This window comes from Musa acuminata, chromosome BXJ3-4, assembly GCF_036884655.1.
Source record: "Musa acuminata AAA Group cultivar baxijiao chromosome BXJ3-4, Cavendish_Baxijiao_AAA, whole genome shotgun sequence".
Taxonomy (NCBI): Eukaryota; Viridiplantae; Streptophyta; class Magnoliopsida; order Zingiberales; family Musaceae; genus Musa; species Musa acuminata.
Window position 1 is genome coordinate 41,801,764 of NC_088352.1, and position 19,818 is coordinate 41,821,581.

General features: G+C 41.0%; 2 protein-coding genes across 3 annotated transcripts; one reads left to right on the forward strand and one right to left on the reverse strand.

The window, feature by feature from the left end:
- The first annotated feature begins 392 nt into the window (after positions 1-392).
- LOC135634746 (plasma membrane ATPase 1-like) lies at positions 393-7,502 on the forward strand. Its single transcript, XM_065145301.1, has 21 exons — positions 393-785; positions 871-990; positions 1,083-1,181; positions 1,284-1,421; positions 1,619-1,753; positions 1,833-2,012; positions 2,136-2,342; positions 2,748-2,867; positions 2,977-3,096; positions 3,208-3,330; positions 3,410-3,514; positions 3,614-3,758; positions 4,523-4,687; positions 4,771-5,009; positions 5,110-5,142; positions 5,430-5,511; positions 5,680-5,840; positions 6,204-6,389; positions 6,472-6,654; positions 6,737-6,915; positions 7,131-7,502. Exons 1-21 carry the CDS (start codon positions 717-719, stop codon positions 7,225-7,227), a joined length of 2,886 nt encoding a protein of 961 aa, XP_065001373.1. The 5' UTR covers positions 393-716; the 3' UTR covers positions 7,228-7,502.
- A 4,454-nt stretch (positions 7,503-11,956) lies between these two features.
- LOC135585015 (plasma membrane ATPase 1) lies at positions 11,957-18,903 on the reverse strand. Of its 2 annotated transcripts, XM_065148605.1 has the most exons (21): positions 18,564-18,901; positions 18,341-18,460; positions 18,156-18,254; positions 17,917-18,054; positions 17,586-17,720; positions 17,312-17,491; positions 16,981-17,187; positions 16,457-16,576; positions 16,228-16,347; positions 15,987-16,109; positions 15,801-15,905; positions 15,526-15,670; positions 14,656-14,820; positions 14,333-14,571; positions 14,201-14,233; positions 13,799-13,880; positions 13,469-13,629; positions 13,067-13,252; positions 12,804-12,986; positions 12,543-12,721; positions 11,957-12,342 (listed from the first exon to the last, which is right to left on the reverse strand). In XM_065148605.1, the coding sequence occupies exons 1-21, from the start codon at positions 18,630-18,632 to the stop codon at positions 12,246-12,248; spliced, it is 2,886 nt and encodes a 961-aa protein (XP_065004677.1). In that variant the 5' UTR covers positions 18,633-18,901; the 3' UTR covers positions 11,957-12,245. The 2 variants fall into 2 exon arrangements, with proteins under 2 accessions (XP_065004677.1, XP_065004676.1); XM_065148604.1 differs by having other exon boundaries at positions 14,333-14,820; positions 18,564-18,903.
- Positions 18,904-19,818: the final 915 nt, after the last annotated feature.

Sequence of the window (19,818 nt, forward strand, 5' to 3'; positions counted from 1 at the left end):
AAACTTCATTTCTTTATTTTTTATTTTTAATTAAAACATTAAATCTAAAGATATAAATATTTCCTATCCATAAACCGTACAGTAGGTACGGTACGTATCTTCCTTTTTCTAATTTTGTGTGTTTTACTAAAAACGTTAAATCTGAGACAAATGTACTTCCGGTTAATGGTACCGGACGGTACGTTGTTTTCCTATTCTTGTTTCAAAGCAAAATACTTGCCCACGCCCCCGGAATGCATTTTGAGGAGGTACGGAAGGGGACAATTAATGGCGTCGGTTAATTCATCAGAACATAACACAAACACGGTTTGGGGGGGCGTTTGATGTGCACGCACTCGCACTGCTTCGCGCTGCCTTCGTTCTTCAAACTCCCACATCTCTTTAACCGCGAGTTACTTCTGCTCTTCCCTTTCGGTTCTTTCATCTTTCTCGCCTCCTCCTTTTCCTTTGGCCTTTCTGCTCTGCTCATCCAATCTTGGATTTTGTTCCTCCACTTCTTTCTCCCTTTATAAAAATATCCTTTTGGGCTCTCTTTTCGGCGCTCTGCTCCACCTTCAGTGTGGATTTCCACTGCCAACTCTCGCTCCTCCTCTTCTTCTTCTTCTTCTTCTTCTTCTTCTGTTGAGGAGCAGAGATTTGATACGAAGAAAGACTTAGGGAGCGAGAGAAAGTGTGTTTCTTCTTCTGTTGGAGTGCGGGAGAAGGAGAGAGAGAGGATGGGGGAGAAGGATGGCCTCAAGGAGGCTGTCGATATGGATGCCCTCCTCAAGGAAGCTGTCGATCTGGTAAAGATGCGATTTTTATTTCTCCTTCTTTGTTCTTCCTTTTATGATCTCTTTGTGATGTGTCTTGGGGCGGTGGGATTTGCAGGAGAACATCCCTTTGGAGGAGGTGTTCGAGAACCTGAGGTGTACCCGGGAGGGCCTCACCACGCAGCAGGCCGAGGAGCGCCTCGCCATCTTCGGCCACAACAAGCTCGAGGAGAAGAAGGTTCGCATCGGTGTTCCACACTCCCACACCCCTCCGTTCTTCTTCTTCTTCTTCTTCCCTGAAGTCTTAGATGTGGTTTTGGGTGGTCGCAGGAGAGCAAGATCTTGAAATTTTTGGGGTTCATGTGGAACCCTCTGTCCTGGGTCATGGAAGCAGCCGCCGTGATGGCCATCGCGCTCGCCAACGGAGGGGTGCGAGACTCGCATCCACCGTGATAATCTCAGCTCTCTTCTTGGTTTTATTTCGTCTTCTCACAAGTTCCCCTCTTTTTTGTGATTTTCTTCCACAAACAGGGGAAGCCTCCAGATTGGCAGGACTTCGTTGGAATCATAACCTTGCTCGTGATTAACTCGACGATTAGCTTCATTGAGGAGAACAATGCCGGTAATGCTGCCGCTGCTCTCATGGCACGCCTCGCGCCCAAAGCCAAGGTTACAGATAGGACCCTACATCCCACTGCAATTACTTTCCATGTTAAATTTTCCAAGCTTCTTTATTCTGTTTCTTATGATTTGGATGGGTTTTGTACAAACTGTTATTTAAGAAAATAGATAACAACTTGAATTGAAAAGAGAGAAAAAAAGGAATCTTTTTGGATGATCTTGCTGCTAATATGAAAAAATTTCAGGTGCTTAGGGATGGTCGGTGGAATGAGGAGGAAGCTGCCATCCTTGTTCCCGGAGATATCATTAGCATCAAGCTTGGAGACATCATCCCTGCAGATGCTCGTCTGCTTGATGGAGATCCTTTGAAAATAGATCAGGTTAATGCCTTTTATTTTATTTTATTTTGTAAGCTAATTTTCTGCTTTATCTCATCGTCTTTTGATGTTTTCTTCCTAGAGTGCCCTTACCGGAGAGTCTTTACCAGTTACCAAAGGTCCTGGAGATGGTGTGTATTCTGGTTCCACTTGCAAGCAAGGTGAGCTCGAAGCTGTTGTCATTGCTACAGGTGTGCATACCTTCTTTGGCAAGGCTGCACATCTCGTGGACTCCACTAACCAAGTTGGGCACTTTCAAAAGGCAAGTTTAAGACGTCTGCTTTTTATTTTTCTCCCTGGCATTCTGCCTTTTCAGTTCTGTCAGATTATTGTGTTTTCTGTTGTAATTTGCTTAAGGGCTTTTGCTGCCAATTTGTCTTTACAGGTCCTGACGGCCATTGGGAATTTCTGCATTTGCTCAATTGCAGTGGGAATGTTTGTGGAAATCATTGTGATGTATCCAATTCAGCACCGAGCATATCGCCCAGGAATTGACAATCTTTTGGTTCTTCTCATTGGAGGAATTCCCATAGCTATGCCAACTGTTCTGTCAGTCACAATGGCAATTGGTTCCCATCGCTTGGCTCAGCAGGTCTGTGAAAATCTCTTGTAGTGTTTTTGGTTACTTTAGTCACCATCATATTCGGGAAGTCCCTTATCCTCCAGTGTGGTGAGAATTTTAGAAGATAAATTGTACTGAACATGTGTTTTTAAATGTTATTGTCTCACTTAATACTTAGTAACTATAACAAAATATTTCAATGTCTTGGACTCGAAGATTTGTGACATCATGGTGTGTATCCTACAATAATCAATATAATGGATATTGGAGTCCAGGAAAGACTGGTAATGAACTGTCTAAGAAGAATCATAGTAGCATAAAGAAGGATTAAAGAGGGCAATGGGAGGTTGCTGTGACTTATTGAACATTGAATTAGAGATTAATTAACTAATGTATTATATTGCTTGATTTTGAGGTAGTTGGGATTTGATGCAGGGAGCTATCACAAAGCGGATGACTGCAATCGAAGAAATGGCCGGGATGGATGTGCTATGCAGTGACAAGACTGGAACTCTTACTTTGAACAAGCTCACAGTAGATAAGAACCTGGTTGAGGTCTGCCTAGACTAGGGATTGCTCATTTGATTCTCCTTTCTATTTACTTTGTATAATGCCCTAGTTTCTCCATCTATTCTCACTTTGACAAATTTACTTCATTTACTAGGTTTTTACAAAAGGTGTAAGCCAAGACACTGTAATTTTGATGGCTGCTAGAGCCTCAAGAACTGAAAACCAAGATGCTATAGATACCGCTATTGTTGGGATGCTTGCTGACCCAAAGGAGGTTAGTTGTTGCTTCTGCATTGTCATACGTGTCTGATTAAAGTGTCGAATCTTATCGTAACTTCTGTTTGTTTCAACTATCATCGGTCTCTTCTTTCTTGTATGTTAAAAGGCACGGGATGGCATTCAAGAAGTTCATTTTCTGCCATTCAATCCTACCGACAAGAGGACTGCATTAACTTACATTGATAGTGAGGGGAAAATGCATCGGGTTAGCAAAGGTGCACCAGAACAGGTATAAGCTTCCTGGCATTTTATTTATTTTTTTCACATAATTTATGGGACCTGATGACCGCTTGTCTGTTATGCTTCAGATTTTAAATATGGCACACAATAAGACAGAGATTGAGCGCAGGGTCCATGCTGTGATCGACAAGTTTGCAGATCGTGGGCTTCGGTCACTTGCTGTTGCATACCAGGTGGAAAATAGATGACAAACACAATTTCTTCTACTGTCTAATGCATTTATCTAGTTGGTTACTGATCCTTTTGACTCTCTAATTGTCTGTTCTCTCCAGGAAGTTCCAGAGGGAAGGAAAGAGAGTCCAGGAGGTCCATGGCAATTTATTGGTCTCATGCCACTTTTTGACCCTCCTAGACATGACAGTGCAGAAACAATTCGCAGGGCTCTAAATCTTGGGGTCAATGTCAAAATGATCACAGGTGTGGTGTCTGTGATAGAAAGTTATTTTTACTTTTCTGCTTCAACTTCCACTTCCTGTAAACTATGAATCACTATGTGAGGTCATTGCTGGGGAAGCAAAATGATTGTGGCATTTTATTGAAAACAAAGTCCGATGCGGTAAATGAAAAGAAGAAAATCATGTGAGGAGTCTTGACTTCATCTATGACATACTTTTGAGATAATCTGGAATATCACCTATTGGATTTATTGGGTCTAGGTTTGAATCATTTCACCAGCAATCAAGACATGAATATTATAAGCTGACATTAGAACAGATCAGAAGACTGCAACTACCATAAAAAGTCACTTTTAATTATGTCATCATATAGGACTTTGGGTGTAAGCTGTGTTACATTACTGAAAGGATGGTGCGTCAGGTCTCATCTAGTTTTGGTGTATGGTGGAAGTGATGCAGTTATGTGGAGTGCAGTTGATGCAATAATCAGATTGCAAAATTCTGTGCTTTCTCTAAATAAATGTGCTTAAAGTATGTGAAATGCTTTGGCTGGACGTTGCATGTATATATATATATCTATTTTAACAATTATTTCTTTAAACATCCGTAAAATATCTGGCCAGTTGCTATTATCATGTTAGATGGGCTAAAGATTTATATCATGCAAATTTTCTTCTTTAATATCAGGGTGGCTGTTCTCGCCCACTAGTTAAGGGAACACTGGTGTTGGTTTCATGTTCTGTATCATGATTGCCTGACTAAACCAGGTTTTACAATTTCAATCAGGTGATCAGCTGGCAATAGGGAAGGAAACTGGTCGTCGTTTGGGGATGGGCACAAATATGTATCCTTCATCTGCTCTGTTGGGACAAAACAAGGATGAGTCAATAGCTGCTTTGCCAATTGATGAATTAATTGAGAAGGCTGATGGTTTTGCTGGTGTATTTCCAGGTATTCTCACTGTTCTTTGCTTAGACAAGTTTCTCACAATTTCATTTCCTCGGGAAGCAATGGTCATATTTTTCTGTTTTCAGAGCATAAGTATGAGATTGTTAAGCGCTTGCAAGCAAGGAAGCATATTTGTGGTATGACTGGTGATGGAGTAAATGACGCTCCTGCCCTCAAGAAGGCTGATATTGGAATAGCAGTTGCAGATGCAACAGATGCGGCTCGTAGTGCATCTGATATTGTACTCACAGAACCTGGTTTGAGTGTTATAATAAGTGCTGTCCTTACAAGTCGTGCGATCTTTCAGCGGATGAAAAATTATACTGTATGTTACAATCTGCAACCTAACTGTTCATTTGTAAATATTTCATCATCTGTCTCGGTTTGCTTCTGCCAGTTCTGATGAGTGATCTAACGTTTTGCAGATATATGCAGTTTCCATTACAATCCGTATCGTGGTATGTTCCAGTCCGTAATTGTCATCATTTTGGTATATTGTATTATTGTGATATTTGAGCATTCTTTTATTTGATATTTTTATGTTTTTCTAGAAAGTGTGCTGTGGAAAGATGATTTGACATACAATTGCTACTTCATTTTCCGAAAGAAAAAAAAAAAAAAAAAACTTTCCATGTGGATTATTTAAAACATTTATGTGAATTTAGTTTTAAGTAACAAGGATAACTTCTTGATTATATGTATCTGGAAACAGCACACTAATGTCATACATGTTTGTTTTTAACAGCTTGGATTCATGCTGCTTGCTCTTATATGGAAGTTCGACTTTCCACCTTTTATGGTCCTTATCATTGCGATCCTCAATGATGGTAATGCTTCTGTATGCTGCTTCCCTTTTTTGCTCAATGGTGACTTAACAGCTCTGTCATTCGTAAATGGTCTAGGACTGTCGATTGTGATAATTTCAATGCATAATCTTGTAGTTTCTACCATATGATAGGCCTCCTGTCATGATAAACTCTTCATTAATATGTCAGGTACCATAATGACCATATCGAAGGACAGGGTTAAACCATCTCCTCTTCCTGACAGCTGGAAACTTGCCGAGATTTTTGCAACTGGAATCATTCTTGGTGGTTACTTGGCAATGATGACTGTCATTTTCTTCTGGGCTGCTTATAAAACTAATTTCTTCCCGGTAAAGCAACTAAATTTTTGACCATAAAGAAAACTGGTCCTGTGAACCTAACTTCAAGCACCTTCATGTCATGAATTATGAAGTTATTGAAACTAATTTCTTCCCAGTAAAGCAACTTAACTTTTGACCTCAAAGAAAACTAGTTCTGTGAACCTAAGTACCTTCACGTCATGAATTATGAAGTTTATTGGTGTTATATAGAGAAACTTGCAGTTTATTAAATGTTTTTTAAAGCTGAAAAACTCTTAATGGTGTTAAATTGCTAATACTAGAGAAGGACTATGTAAAAGTTTACTTGCTTTCCTAAGCTAGTTTGAGTAATATCTTCGAACTAATGCTTGCTAATGCTTTGCAATTGGTCAGCGGATATTCAAGGTCGAAAGCCTTGAAGAAACAGCCCAGGATGACTTCCAGAAGCTTGCATCCGCTGTCTACCTGCAAGTGAGCACCATTAGTCAGGCACTGATCTTTGTGACAAGATCACGTAGTTGGTCCTTTGTTGAGCGACCTGGTTTCTTGCTTGTGACTGCTTTCTTGGTTGCTCAGCTGGTAAGTTGGCTTTGTTCGATGTGCTTGCTTTATGAACTCTTTTTTCGACTTTGTCATCATCTAATACCATGTGCTTTTGCAGATTGCTACTCTGATAGCTGTATATGCCGACTGGGGCTTTACTGCAATTAAGGGGATTGGGTGGGGCTGGGCTGGTGTCATTTGGCTTTACAACATAGTCTTCTACTTCCCACTGGATATCATAAAGTTCCTGATCCGCTATGCTCTGAGCGGGAGGGCATGGGATCTCGTCATCGAACAAAGAGTAATTAATATACGCTTCAGAAACTAATAACTATAATTTTTTTTCACTGAATTCTAAATGACTGAATAATTTGTTCTTGCAGATTGCTTTCACGAGACAGAAGGATTTTGGAAAGGAAGCAAGAGAGCTCAAGTGGGCACATGCTCAGAGAACATTGCATGGTCTTCAACCACCTGATACCAAGATGTTCGGTGACAGGAGCAGCTTCACAGAGTTAAATCAGATTGCAGAAGAGGCCAGACGGAGAGCTGAGATTGCGAGGTAGGACTATAGACATTATGCATTTCATCAACTACAGCATGTTGCGTTTTTTGCTTATTTATCGTTCGATGACAATTCAACCAGTATCGAAACATGTATGTGGTCGAGAATTCCCATTTGCTTACGATACATGGTTATTGAATTGAACATTGTACTTTGCCACACTCCAATTACCTGAACAACTAAATATGCTGATTTTTGCTCTCAACTTGTAGGCTGAGGGAACTGAACACTCTCAAAGGGCATATGGAATCCGTTGTAAGATTGAAGGGCTTGGATATAGACACGATTCAGCAAGCTTACACGGTATGATTCCCAGGTTGTGATATCAAAGGGTTGCAAGCCAGCCACCGATATCGGTCAAATCATCCACCAATGCCGCTGCTGCAGTTGTCTGAAGAGTGAATATGAGTGAAATTTTTGCTACCAAGTTGTGACATCATCCTATGCCTGACCTGATGCAAATTTACATATCATGATGATTATGTAGAACCTCTGTTTTCCATTACGTGTATCTTGTCGAGTGCGATGGTTTTGTCTCATCAGCCATTTTGCTTCTCATTCATCAGTATCCTTTTGGTTTCTGATTTCTGTGGAGTTCCTTCTCAAAGAAATCAAAGTGATAAGTGTTGGGAAGCAACTGCATGTGCTTCAAGATGTCATCAATCACTTGAATGCGTGAAGCACATGGGGTGATGGTTTGAGCATCCTACTTTCTGATGCCACTTTGTGATTTGCATGTGATGTGATCCTACTTGGTTGTGGTTGTGGCCAATATCTCCGAGATGAGTTGGAGTGAAATATTGCTTATAATGATGGTAGGGTCACCATTTTCGATCAACTATTGGACTTGTCACATCAGTAGAACATCTACTATATATTCAGTCATATTGAATGAACCCTTACTCCAAAAAAAAGTTGCCAAATTTGCCAAATTAAATTGATGGTCTAATCATTAGCCGACCTGCCTTGCCTTCGTATCTCAATGAAATGGCATGTTGGTTGATGATAAGAGTATGTACATACGTTGAATCACTTCGAGATTTGTATTGTTATTGCCATAGCATCGTTATGAGAGAGTCAACAGTCCTATGGTTGATGATAAGAGTATGCGTGCAATTCAAGCGTGAGGCTAGGGTGATAGGTGGATTCCTAAGGTTTTGCTGGCATGCAGTGATCGACCCGTAGTCCTTCTGAAGTTTGGTTTGTTTACCGAATGAGGTGTGCCTTGGCCTTGTCTAGTGATACTTCATGTCGTCCCGAATTGCTCTTTAGATGCGTCGAGTCTCACACAATTGATCAGCATTAGGGAATATTCGGACCCGACCCCTTCGACGCTTAAGTCAATAGAGAAAGTGGAGAGGATTTAGTAGAGCTCAGAATAGTTTAAGTTGAGTTTGCCCCCCTCGTTTGGTTTCGAGGGCTAGCTTTTATACCTAATTTGTTGATGGAGGGTGGTCGGCTGCTCATTCCCTCTTTAGTTTCTCATAGGGGTTCATTTATGTCAACAACTAGTGAACACGTCTTCATATCAGTTACATCAGAGAAGGATGTCGGGGGGCATGTCATCTGTCAAGGTGAAGGTATACTTGAAATAGACAAAAGATGGGGATCGGTGCTCGAGGTGTTAGGCCACGCTATCAAAAAATTAATGCTTCTTGCAATTAAGTAGCGACCCCTTCTGAAATCATGGCCGAGGGCAACAGTGTTAGGATCGAGAGCACTAAGAGAGGGGGGGGTGAATTAGTGCAGCGGAAATCTTACAGCAATTTAAAAGCTAAAGCTGCGTTCGTCCGATAAAAAGTGATTTCGATATAAAAGCAGAATCACAGTGCAGTTTGCGTCTAAGCGCAATTTTGCGTCTAAGCGCAGTTTGCGTCTAAACACAGTTTGCGTCTAAACACAGTTTGCGTCTAAACACAGTTTGCGTCTAAGCGCAGTTTGCGTCTAAGCACAGTTTGCGTCTAAGCGCAGTTTGCGTCTAAACGCAGTTTTGCGTCTAAACGCAGTTTTACGTTCAAACGCAGTTTTACGTTAAAACGCAGTTTTACGTCTAAACGCAGTTTTGCGTCTAAACGCAGTTTTGCGTCTAACCGCAGTTTTACGTCTAAACGCAATTTTGCGTCTAAACGCAGTTTTACGTCTAAACGTAATTTTACGTCTAAATGTAGTTCTGCGTCTAAAAGCAGTTTTGAACCTTGAAAAGCGTTTTACGTAGAAAGCAATTTGCAGTTATAAATGGAATCCGAATGTAAGCGTAAACTGCAGTGTGAAGATCGTACGAAAACACGATTTACGTTTGAATGCAGATTCTGAAAGATCAGAGCTTAGAAACTCGTTCGTAAAGGCGCAGAGGGCAGTAGCAATGTAGGAGGTTTGCAGTAATGATAAAGTGCTCAAGGTAAAAGCAAACCAGAGATTTAGAGTGGTTCGGTCAGTCTTGACCTACTCCACTTTTGGCTTCCTCCTTCGACGAGGTCACCGACGTCAACTAGCTGCCTTCCTTCAATGGGCGAAGGCTAACTGCCCTTTTACAGTTTCTCTCCTTTTGACAGGCTCAGGAGACAACCTTTACAGATCCTTTCTCTCCTCTCTTTACAACTCAAGACTTGAAGAACAGAAGGAGGAGAACTTTAGGACTTTACACAAATTTGAGCTCTTAGAATCACTGAAAAGATCAAGAATTCGGTGTGGATCTGTATCTTTTCAGTGCTGAATGGGTGGGGTATTTATAGGCCCCAACCCAGTTCAAATTTGGAGCTCAAAATGATCAAATCGATCAAATCCCAGAATTCTGGGATCAGGCGGTTGCACCTCTTGACTGGAGAGGTGGCACCGCCTGGCAGAGCTCGACGACTGAGCTCAGGCGATTGCACCTCTCTGCCAGAGCTCGAAGACTGAGCTCGATGGTTGCACCGCCTGGCAGAGCTCGAAGACTGAGCTCGGTGGTTGCACCGCCTGGCAGAGCTTGAAGTCTGAGCTCGGTGGTTGCATCACCTGGCAGAGCTCGAAACTGAGCTCAGGCTGATGCACCTCTCTGCCAGAGCTCGAAGACTGAGCTCGGTGGTTGCATCACCTGGCAGAGCTCGAGACTGAGCTCAGGCTGATGCACCTCTCTGCCAGAGCTCGAAGACTGAGCTCGGTGGTTGCACCGCCTGGCAGAGCTCGAAACTTGAGCTCTGGCGGTGCTACCTCTTGACAGAGGAGGTTGCACCGCCCAGTCTAGCTCGAAGACTGAGCTCTGGGCGGTTGCACCTCTTGGCTGGGGCGGTTGCACCGCCCAGCCTCGCAGCCCTGGCGGTTGCACCTCCTGGCTGGGGCGGTTGCACCGCCCAGCCTCGCAGCCCTGGCGGTTGCACCTCCTGGTGCAATCAGGGTCCGAATGGTTCGCTCCATTCGGCCCAATTTGAATCTTTTCAGGGGCCCAATTGCCCCAAGATTAAGCTAATGGGATCACCTCCCATTTTCAAGCTTAATCATCGTGCTAACTACGATTAACTCTAAGACAACTTCTGCAGCTTTGCTCCGATGCGTCAATCGCTTCTTCCGGCGAGTTTCCGGCGAACTTCCGTCGATCATCCGATAAACCCTCGGTGATCCTTCTGCGGACATCCGGCATACTCCTGGACTTTGCGACGATCCACTTGGCGAGTTCCGACGAGCTTCGCTTGGCAAGCTTCTGGACTTCTCGGATCTATTCTCGCTGAACCTCCGACGACCGTCCGAACTTCCGTCGAACTCTCGAACTCCCAACGTGATCATGATCTTGACTCCGGCGCAACACCTGCTACTTATCTTACTCTCATCGTAGTTAATCCTGCACACTTATCTCAACACATAGATTAGATAACAAATGACAATTTACTTCATCATCAAAATCCGAGATTCAACAAACAGATCACTGGTGATCGACGATGCGATCAAGGGAAAGATGAGAGGACGGGTCTAATCGTTGTGTATTGATAGTTAACTTCTCCGGGGATCATGTTCCAACACGCGATCGCATGACAGGATAGTACGAGCTCATGTGTATGTCGATTCCAAGTGAACCATTGGCCTTTTTCTGTGAGTTGCTTATGCCTTTCCTTAGGCAGCTTCTTCAGCCTAGGTGGCGGGGTGACTTGGCAGCACTATTGTTTTCCCTTTCATGTATCTTAATTGAGAAAAGAAATAACTCCGTGACCCTCATAGATCAATAAACTCCCGTTCAAGATCAGATCATAAAGATGCTCGTCCAATTTGTATAATTAACAGCGTAACAAATCCCACCTAAATGTTCTCGAAATTTGCTATTTGAAGATCTCCTTTTAGAGATTATCACCAATAAGAACTATGTTATTTTGATAGCATATGAGTTAGTTATATATACAAGTAGAAAAAATCGTTTTTTTATTCTTTGACAAGGCACTAATGAATCCATCCCTCTACATATATATGGTGTTGTTCTCTGTGTTTTAAGAAAGATTAGTAATACATAATAATTATCAGCATGATTATTAGTAACATATGATAATAGTCTTTAACTTCTTCCCTAATCGAACTCCCAATCACTTGCTGAAGAAGTTATGGTTGAATGCAAAGGTATCATAATGAGGACATCATGATGAACATTTGGGCAACTGTGCTCTTTCATTCATTAATTTTTAAAGGTTTAAACCTCATCATCAGTTTATTTTATATCTAAAACATTAATATCATGATTCTTACAAGACATACTTATCAAGTTTAATATGAGGGTTAGAAGCTTCATCAATAGATTTATAAATCAATAAATTTATAGAAACATTAGCTAGCTTAATTGATCAAGACCTAACAAGGAGGAAAACTCTAAGAAAAAAAATAATAAAGATGGCTTGAGCAAACTTTTAGATTCAATGCAAAGAGATACAAGCCACAAAACCAAATTAGAATCACATCACAAGAACGTGAGATGCTCAAACTACCACCCCATGTGTTTCCTGTGATTGATGCAATCATGAAGCACCTGCAGTTGCTTGCTATCATTTATTGCTTTGATTTGCTTGACAGCCAACTCCAAAGATATCAGAAATCAAAAGGATGCTGATGAATGAGAATGGGGCAAAATGACTGTCGTTAAAACAAGAGACAAACCGTCAGCCTCATACAATGCACACAGTTGGAAAACAAAGGTTCTACACGATCACCATGATATATAAAATTGCAGGAGGTCAGGTGTAGGATGATGGATTTCAACTCGGATAGTGAAGATTTCACTCACTTCACTCTTCAAACAACAGCAGAAGCATATGTGGATGATTCAGCCGAACTCAGTGGCTGGCTTACAGCCCTCTGGCATCGCAACCTGGGAATCATACCGTGTAGGCTTGCTGAATTGTGTCTATATCCAAGCCCTTCAACCTTACCACAGACTCCACATGTCCTTTGAGAGTGTGTAGTTCCCTCAGCCTACAAGTAGGGAGCAAGAATCCACATATTTAGTTGTTGAGCCAGTAGGAGTACAGCAAAGTACAAAACTAGATTCAACAACCATGCATCATCAGCAAATCAGAATTGTCAACCGCATACATGTTTCGGTACTTGGTAGAAATAGCATCTAGTGAGAAATAAACACAAACTGATAAAATGCATAAGGTCTTTAGTCCTACCTTGCGATCTCAGCTCTCCTTTTGGCCTCTTCTGCCATCTGGTTTAGCTCTGTAACACTGCTCCTGTCGCCAAACATCTTGGTGTCAGGTGGTTGCAGACCATGCAATGTTCTCTGAGCATGTGCCCACTTGAGCTCCCTTGCTTCCTTTCCAAAATCCTTCTGTCTCGTGAAAGCAATCTGCAAGAACAAATTATTCAGTCATTTAGAATTCAGTGAAAACGAATTATAGTTATTAGTTTCTGAGGCATATATTAATTACTCTTTGTTCGATGACAAGATCCCATGCCCTCCCGCTCAGAGCATAGCGGATCAGGAACTTTATGATATCCAGTGGAAAGTAGAAGATTATGTTGTAAAGCCAAATAACACCAGCCCATCCCCATCCGATCCCTTTAATTGCAGAAAAGCTCCAGTCGGCATACACAGCTATCAGAGTAGCAATCTACACAAGCACTTGGTCATATAAAGGCCGATGAAGTTCATTCACAAAGCACATTGAAACCAAGCCAAGGAAAACCTTACCAGCTGAGCAACCAAGAAAGCAGTCACAAGCAAGAAACCAGGCCGCTCAACAAAGGACCAACTGCGTGATCTTGTCACAAAGATCAGTGCCTGACTAATGGTGCTCACTTGTAGGTAGACCGCAGATGCCAGCTTTTGAAAGTCATCCTGGGCTGTTTTCTCAAGACTTTCAACCTTGAAAATCCGCTGATCAATTACAAGGCAGAAGCAAGCATTAGTTGGAAGGTATTACCCAAATTAGCTTCAGAAAGCAAGTAAAGTTTTCTATGGTTCTTTGGTATTAGCAAATTTATACCATTAAGTTTTTCAGCTTTAAAAGACATTTAATGAACTGGAGGCTTCTATAGATAACACCAACAATGCACTAGTTTTCTTTGTGGTCAAAACAATTAGTTGCTTTACCGGGAAGAAATTAGTTTTATAAGCAGCCCAAAAGAAAATGACTGTCATCATTGCCAAGTAACCACCCAGAATGATTCCAGTTGCAAAAATCTCAGCAAGTTTCCAGCTGTCAGGAAGAGGAGATGGTTTGACCCTGTCTTTCGATATGGTCATTATGGTACCTGACATAATCATCAATGAAGAGTTTAACATGAAAGGACAATTATATGGTAGAAACTACAAAATTATGCATTGGAATTATCACAATCGACAGTCCTAGTCCAATGGTGAAAGATAGAACTATAAAGTCACTATTAAGCAAAAAAAGGAAACAGCATGTAAAAGCATTACCATCATTGAGAATTGCAATGATAAGGACCATAAAAGGTGGAAAGTCAAACTTCCATATAAGCGCAAGCAGCATAAATCCAAGCTGTCAAAAAAAAAGAACACATAGGACATAAGATGTTATTTCCAAATGCATATAACTAGGAAGGAATTTATCCCTCTTCCTGAAAACTAAATTCACAAATCTTCAAAAAAAGAAAAAGATGTACAAGCCATGCTTCTTAGCAGAGAACACATGCTAAGTGTTCTTTATTTTTCTTTTTCTTTGGAATATGCAGTAATAGTTGTATGTCAAATATTCCTTTCAAAACTTGCAATGCTAGAACAGATAACAACCTCAAATATAAGCAACTTCAAATATTTCAATATAAAAAAATATTATGACTTTGGCACACATGTACATACCACAATACGGATTGTAATGGAAACTGCATATATCTGCAAAACATAAAATCAGTTATTAAAACTGGCTCAAGAAAAAAGAATGATGAATTATTTTTAAAAAAAACAACACTAAGGCTGCAAATTGTATAGTACAGTGTAATTTTTCATCCGCTGGAAAATTGCACGACTGGTAAGGACAGCACTGATGATAACACTCAAACCAGGTTCTGTGAGTACGATATCAGATGCACTACGAGCTGCATCTGTTGCATCTGCAACTGCTATTCCAATATCAGCCTTCTTTAGAGCAGGAGCATCATTCACTCCATCACCAGTCATACCACAGATATGCTTCCTTGCTTGCAAGCGTTTAACGATCTCATATTTGTGCTCTGGCAATAGAAAAAACATATACATTGCCACCCATGAAAAAAAGTAGTGAGAAACTTGTCTAAATGAAAGAACAGTGAGAATACCTGGAAATACACCAGCAAAACCATCAGCCTTCTCAATTAATTCATCAATTGGCAAAGCAGCTATTGACTCATCCTTGTTTTGTCCCAACAGAGCAGACGAAGGATACATGTTTGTACCCATCCCCAAACGACGGCCAGTTTCCTTCCCTATTGCCAGCTGATCACCTGATTGAAAATTATATAAACTTGTTAGTCAGGCAAACATGATATAGAACATAGAAACAACACCAAAGTTCGTTTAAGTAGCGGATGAGAACAGAAACCCAATATTAGCCACATCAAAGAAAGAAAACAATTTGCATGATATCAGAAAACCTAATGGTGTCATATTCTTTCTGCTGCCAAGCATATCGATTACTCATTTAGATAACTCATCCAGTTATACACAATCAAAGGAGCTAACATCTGCCTAGAGCTAATACCAGAGGATTTGACACCGTAACTATCACAAGATAATGACCAATTTCTATGGTGTATTTGCAGAACGATATTACACAAAATTGTCATGTCTTAGTAACTTCTTAAACCATCACTTAGAACAAATTTTTTTATGGGTAAAAAAGGTGACTTCTATGTTACTGCAGTCTTCTGATCTGTACTAATGTTGGCTTACACGATTGGTGAAATGATTCAAACTAGACCCATTAAATCCATTAGGCGATATTCCATGTTATCTCAATAGAGATTAAGTCAAGACTCCTCAGACAGTTCTCTTCTTTTTACTCGATAACGTCAGACATTTTTACAACAAAGTGTTTCACTCATTTTACTTCTCCTGCAGTGACCTTACAAAGGAACTAATAGTTTACAGGAAGCGAATGTGGAAGCAGAAAATATGTTAATTAAGAATTTCAAACACAACCAAGATACCTGTGATCATTTTGACATTGACACCAAGATTCAGAGCCCTGCGAATTGTTTCTGCACTGTCATGTCTAGGAGGGTCAAAAAGTGGCATGAGACCGATAAATTGCCATGGACCTCCTGGACTTTCTTTCCTTCCCTCTGGAACTTCCTGGAAAGAACAGATGATTAAAAGGTCAAATGAAAATTATAGCAAAGTCAAAAGGATCAGTAAAAAAACTAGAAAATCACATTAGACAGTATAAGAAATTGTGTTTATGTGTTGGTCCCCTATCTTCCACCTGATATGCAACAGCAAGTGACCGAAGCCCACGATCTGCAAACTTGTCGATCACAGCATGGACCCTGCGCTCAATCTCAGACTTATTGTGTGCCAGATTCAATATCTGAAGCAGAATAGACAAGCAGCCATCAGATCACAAAAATTGTGCAAAAATAATAATAATGAAATGCCATGAGACTAGTACCTGTTCTGGTGCACCTTTGCTAACCCGATGCATTTTCCCCTCATTATCAATGTAAGTCAAAGCAGTCCTCTTGTCAGTTGGATTAAATGGCAGGAAATGAACTTCTTGAACACCAGCCCGTGCCTTTTAACAGACCCGTACGGGAAAAAAAAAATCAGATGGACAGTAGTCAAAACAAACAGAAGCCGGGATAAGATTCGAATAACCTGAGACGTATGATGATGCAGAAGCAACAACTAACCTCCTTTGGGTCAGCAAGCATCCCAACTATAGCAGTATCTATAGCATCTTGGTTTTCAGTTCTAGAGGCTCTAGCAGCCATCAAAATTACAGTGTCCTGGCTTACACCTTTTGTGAAAATCTAGCAAATGCAGCAAATTTCTCAAAGTGAGAATAGATGGAGAAACTAAAGCGATTTCAGAAGCAGACTGACAGGAGCATCAAATGAGCAATCCATTGTTTGGTCAGACCTCGACAAGATTCTTATCCACTGTGAGCTTGTTCAAAGTAAGTGTTCCAGTCTTGTCACTGCATAGCACATCCATCCCAGCCATTTCTTCGATTGCAGTCATCCGCTTTGTGATAGCTCCCTGCATCAAATCGCAACTACCTCAAAATCAAGAAATATAATTCATTAGTTGGTTAATCTCTAATTCAATGTTCAATCTGTCACAGCAACCTGCCATTGCCCTCTTTAATCCTTCTTTATGCTACAATGATTCTTCTTAGACAGTTCATTACCAGTCTTTCCTGGATGCCAATATCCATTATATTGATTATTGTAGGATACACACCATGATGTCACAATTTTTTGAGTCCAAGACATTGAAATATTTTGTTATAGTTACTAGGTAATAAGTGAGACAATAACATTTAAAACACATGTTCGGTACAATTTATCTTCTAAAATTCTCACCACTCTGGAGGATAAGGGACTCCCCAAATATGATGGTCACTAAAGTAACTAAAATCACTAAAAGAGATTTCCACAGACCTGCTGAGCTAAGCGATGGGAACCAATTGCCATTGTGACTGACAGAACAGTTGGCATAGCTATGGGAATTCCTCCAATTAGAAGAACCAAAAGATTGTCAATTCCTGGGCGATAGGCTCGGTGCTGAATTGGATACATCACAATAATTTCCACAAACATTCCAACTACAATTGAGCAAATGCAGAAATTCCCAATGGCCGTCAGGACCTGTAAAGACAAGTTGGCAGCAAAAGCCCTTATGCAAATTACAACAGAAAACACAATAATCTGACAGAACTGAAAAGGCAGAATCCCAGGAAGAAAAATAAAAAGTAGAGGTCTTAAAGCTTGCCTTTTGAAAGTGCCCAACTTGGTTAGTGGAGTCCACGAGATGTGCAGCCTTGCCAAAGAAGGTATGCACACCTGTAGCAATGACAACAGCTTCAATCTCACCTTGCTTGCAAGTGGAACCAGAATACACACCATCGCCAGGACCTTTGGTAACTGGTAAAGACTCTCCGGTAAGGGCACTCTGGGAAGAAAACATCAAAAGAAGGTGAGATAAAGCAGAAAATTAGCTTACAAAATAAAATAAAATAAAATAAAATAAAATAAAAGGCATTAACCTGATCTATTTTCAAAGGATCTCCATCAAGCAGACGAGAATCTGCAGGGATGATGTCTCCAAGCTTGATGCTAATGATATCTCCGGGAACAAGGATGGCAGATTCCTCCTCTTTCCACCGACCATCCCTAAGCACCTGAATTTTTTTCATATTATCAGCAAGATCATCCAAAAAGATTCCTTGTTTCTCTCTTTTCGGTTCAAGTCGTTATCTATTTTCTTAAATAACAGTTTGCACAAAACCCATCCAAATCATAAGAAACAGAATAAAAAAGCTTAGAATATTTAACATGGAAAGTAATTGCAGTGGGATGTAGGGTCCAATCTGTAACCTTGGCTTTGGGCGCGAGGCGTGCCATGAGCGCAGCGGCAGCATTGCCGGCATTGTTCTCCTCGATGAAGCTAATCGTCGAGTTAATCACGAGCAAGGTTATGATTCCAACGAAGTCCTGCCAATCCGGAGGTTTCCCCTGTGTGTGGAAGAAAATCACAAAAAAGAGGGAACTTGTGAGAAGACGAAATAAAACCAAGACGAGAGCTGAGATTTTCACGGAGGATGCGAGTCTCGAACCCCTCCGTTGGCGAGCGCGATGGCCATCACGGCGGCTGCTTCCATGACCCAGGACAGAGGGTTCCACATGAACCCCAAAAATTTCAAGATCTTGCTCTCCTGCGACCACCCAAAACCACATCTAAGACTCCAGTGAAGAAGAAGAAGAACGGAGGAGTGTGGGAGTGCGCAACGCTGAAGTGAACCTTCTTCTCCTCGAGCTTGTTGTGGCCGAAGATGGCGAGGCGCTCCTCGGCCTGCTGCGTGGTGAGGCCCTCCCGGGTACACCTCAGGTTCTCGAACACCTCCTCCAAAGGGATGTTCTCCTGCAAATACCACCGCCCCAAGACACATCACAAAGAGATCATGAAAGGAAGAACAAATCGGAAGACAACAAAGAAGAAGGAGAAATAAAAATCGCATCTTTACCAGATCGACAGCTTCCTTGAGGAGGGCATCCATATCGACAGCCTCCTTGAGGCCATCCTTCTCCCCCATCCTCTATCTCTGTCTCTCCTTCTCCCTCACTCCAACAGAAGAAGAAAACACACTTTCTCTCTCTCCCCAAGTCTTCCTGCGTATCAAATCTCTGCTCCTCAGCAGTAGAAGAAGAGGACGAGCGAGACTAGGTAGTGGAAATCCACACTGAAGGTGGAGCAGAACGCCGAAAAGAGAGCCCAAAAAGCTCTTTTTATAAAGGGTAGATCAAAGCAGCAGTAGCAGCAGCATCTTTGCTGGCTTTGGCCACATGACATGACCCTCCCCCCACACACCTCCTTGTCTACCTCATCACCCACCCACACACTAAAATACTAACACCAACAACAGCCGCACCCAAGAGTAGTGTAGATGAGCAAAATACTAAAAGCCCAAACTAAAAGGAGAGGAAAAGATTAAAGAACGGAAGAGAGAGAGAGAGGGAGAGCAGTAAGTAGTAGAAAAGATGGGGATCGGGGAGTTACAAGAAGAGGTAGGTGGTGGGGGGAACAGCAAACCCGAAGTAGCCGTCGGAAGAAGAGGGGAAAGTGGGCGCACATCAACCCCCCCGCTCTTGTTCTAATGAATTAACTCACCCCATTAATTGCTTCTCTCTCTCTCTCGCTCTCTCTCTCTCTCTTTGCATTTATGTTGTGCGGTGAAGCATTTCTCTTATATTAAACAACATAAAGATGAATAACTAAAATATGATATTTTCTTGAAGTGAGAAAATAATTTTTAATCAAATATTTTATTTTTATATGACGATATAAATTATATTAAAAAAGGATGATTTTTCCTAGAAAATTTATATATTTTAATTTTTTTTAGGGAGAGGAGAGAGGAGGGAGGGAGAGAACTAAACAATCCAATTTTTTAGATTTCTCATCAAAATATGAATAAAAAATATTATAATTATTTTCGAGATCGAAATAACCGTATATACTATGGGAAAGAAAGTATTGAAAAGTATTTTCTCTGATAATAAATAAAAAAAATAAACTACTAATCGAGTTTTTGATATATTTTCAGCTAAAAAATCAAAATAAAACATTGATGTTACCTATTAAAAGAATTAGAATCGGTTTCTATTGATGGGGATCTCAGTTGCATTATTTTTGCTTGTCTTTAAATTCTAAAATCATACAAAATAGATTGAAGACCTTAAATTATGAGATTTTTTGTCATGCAAAAATGTCTTTAACTA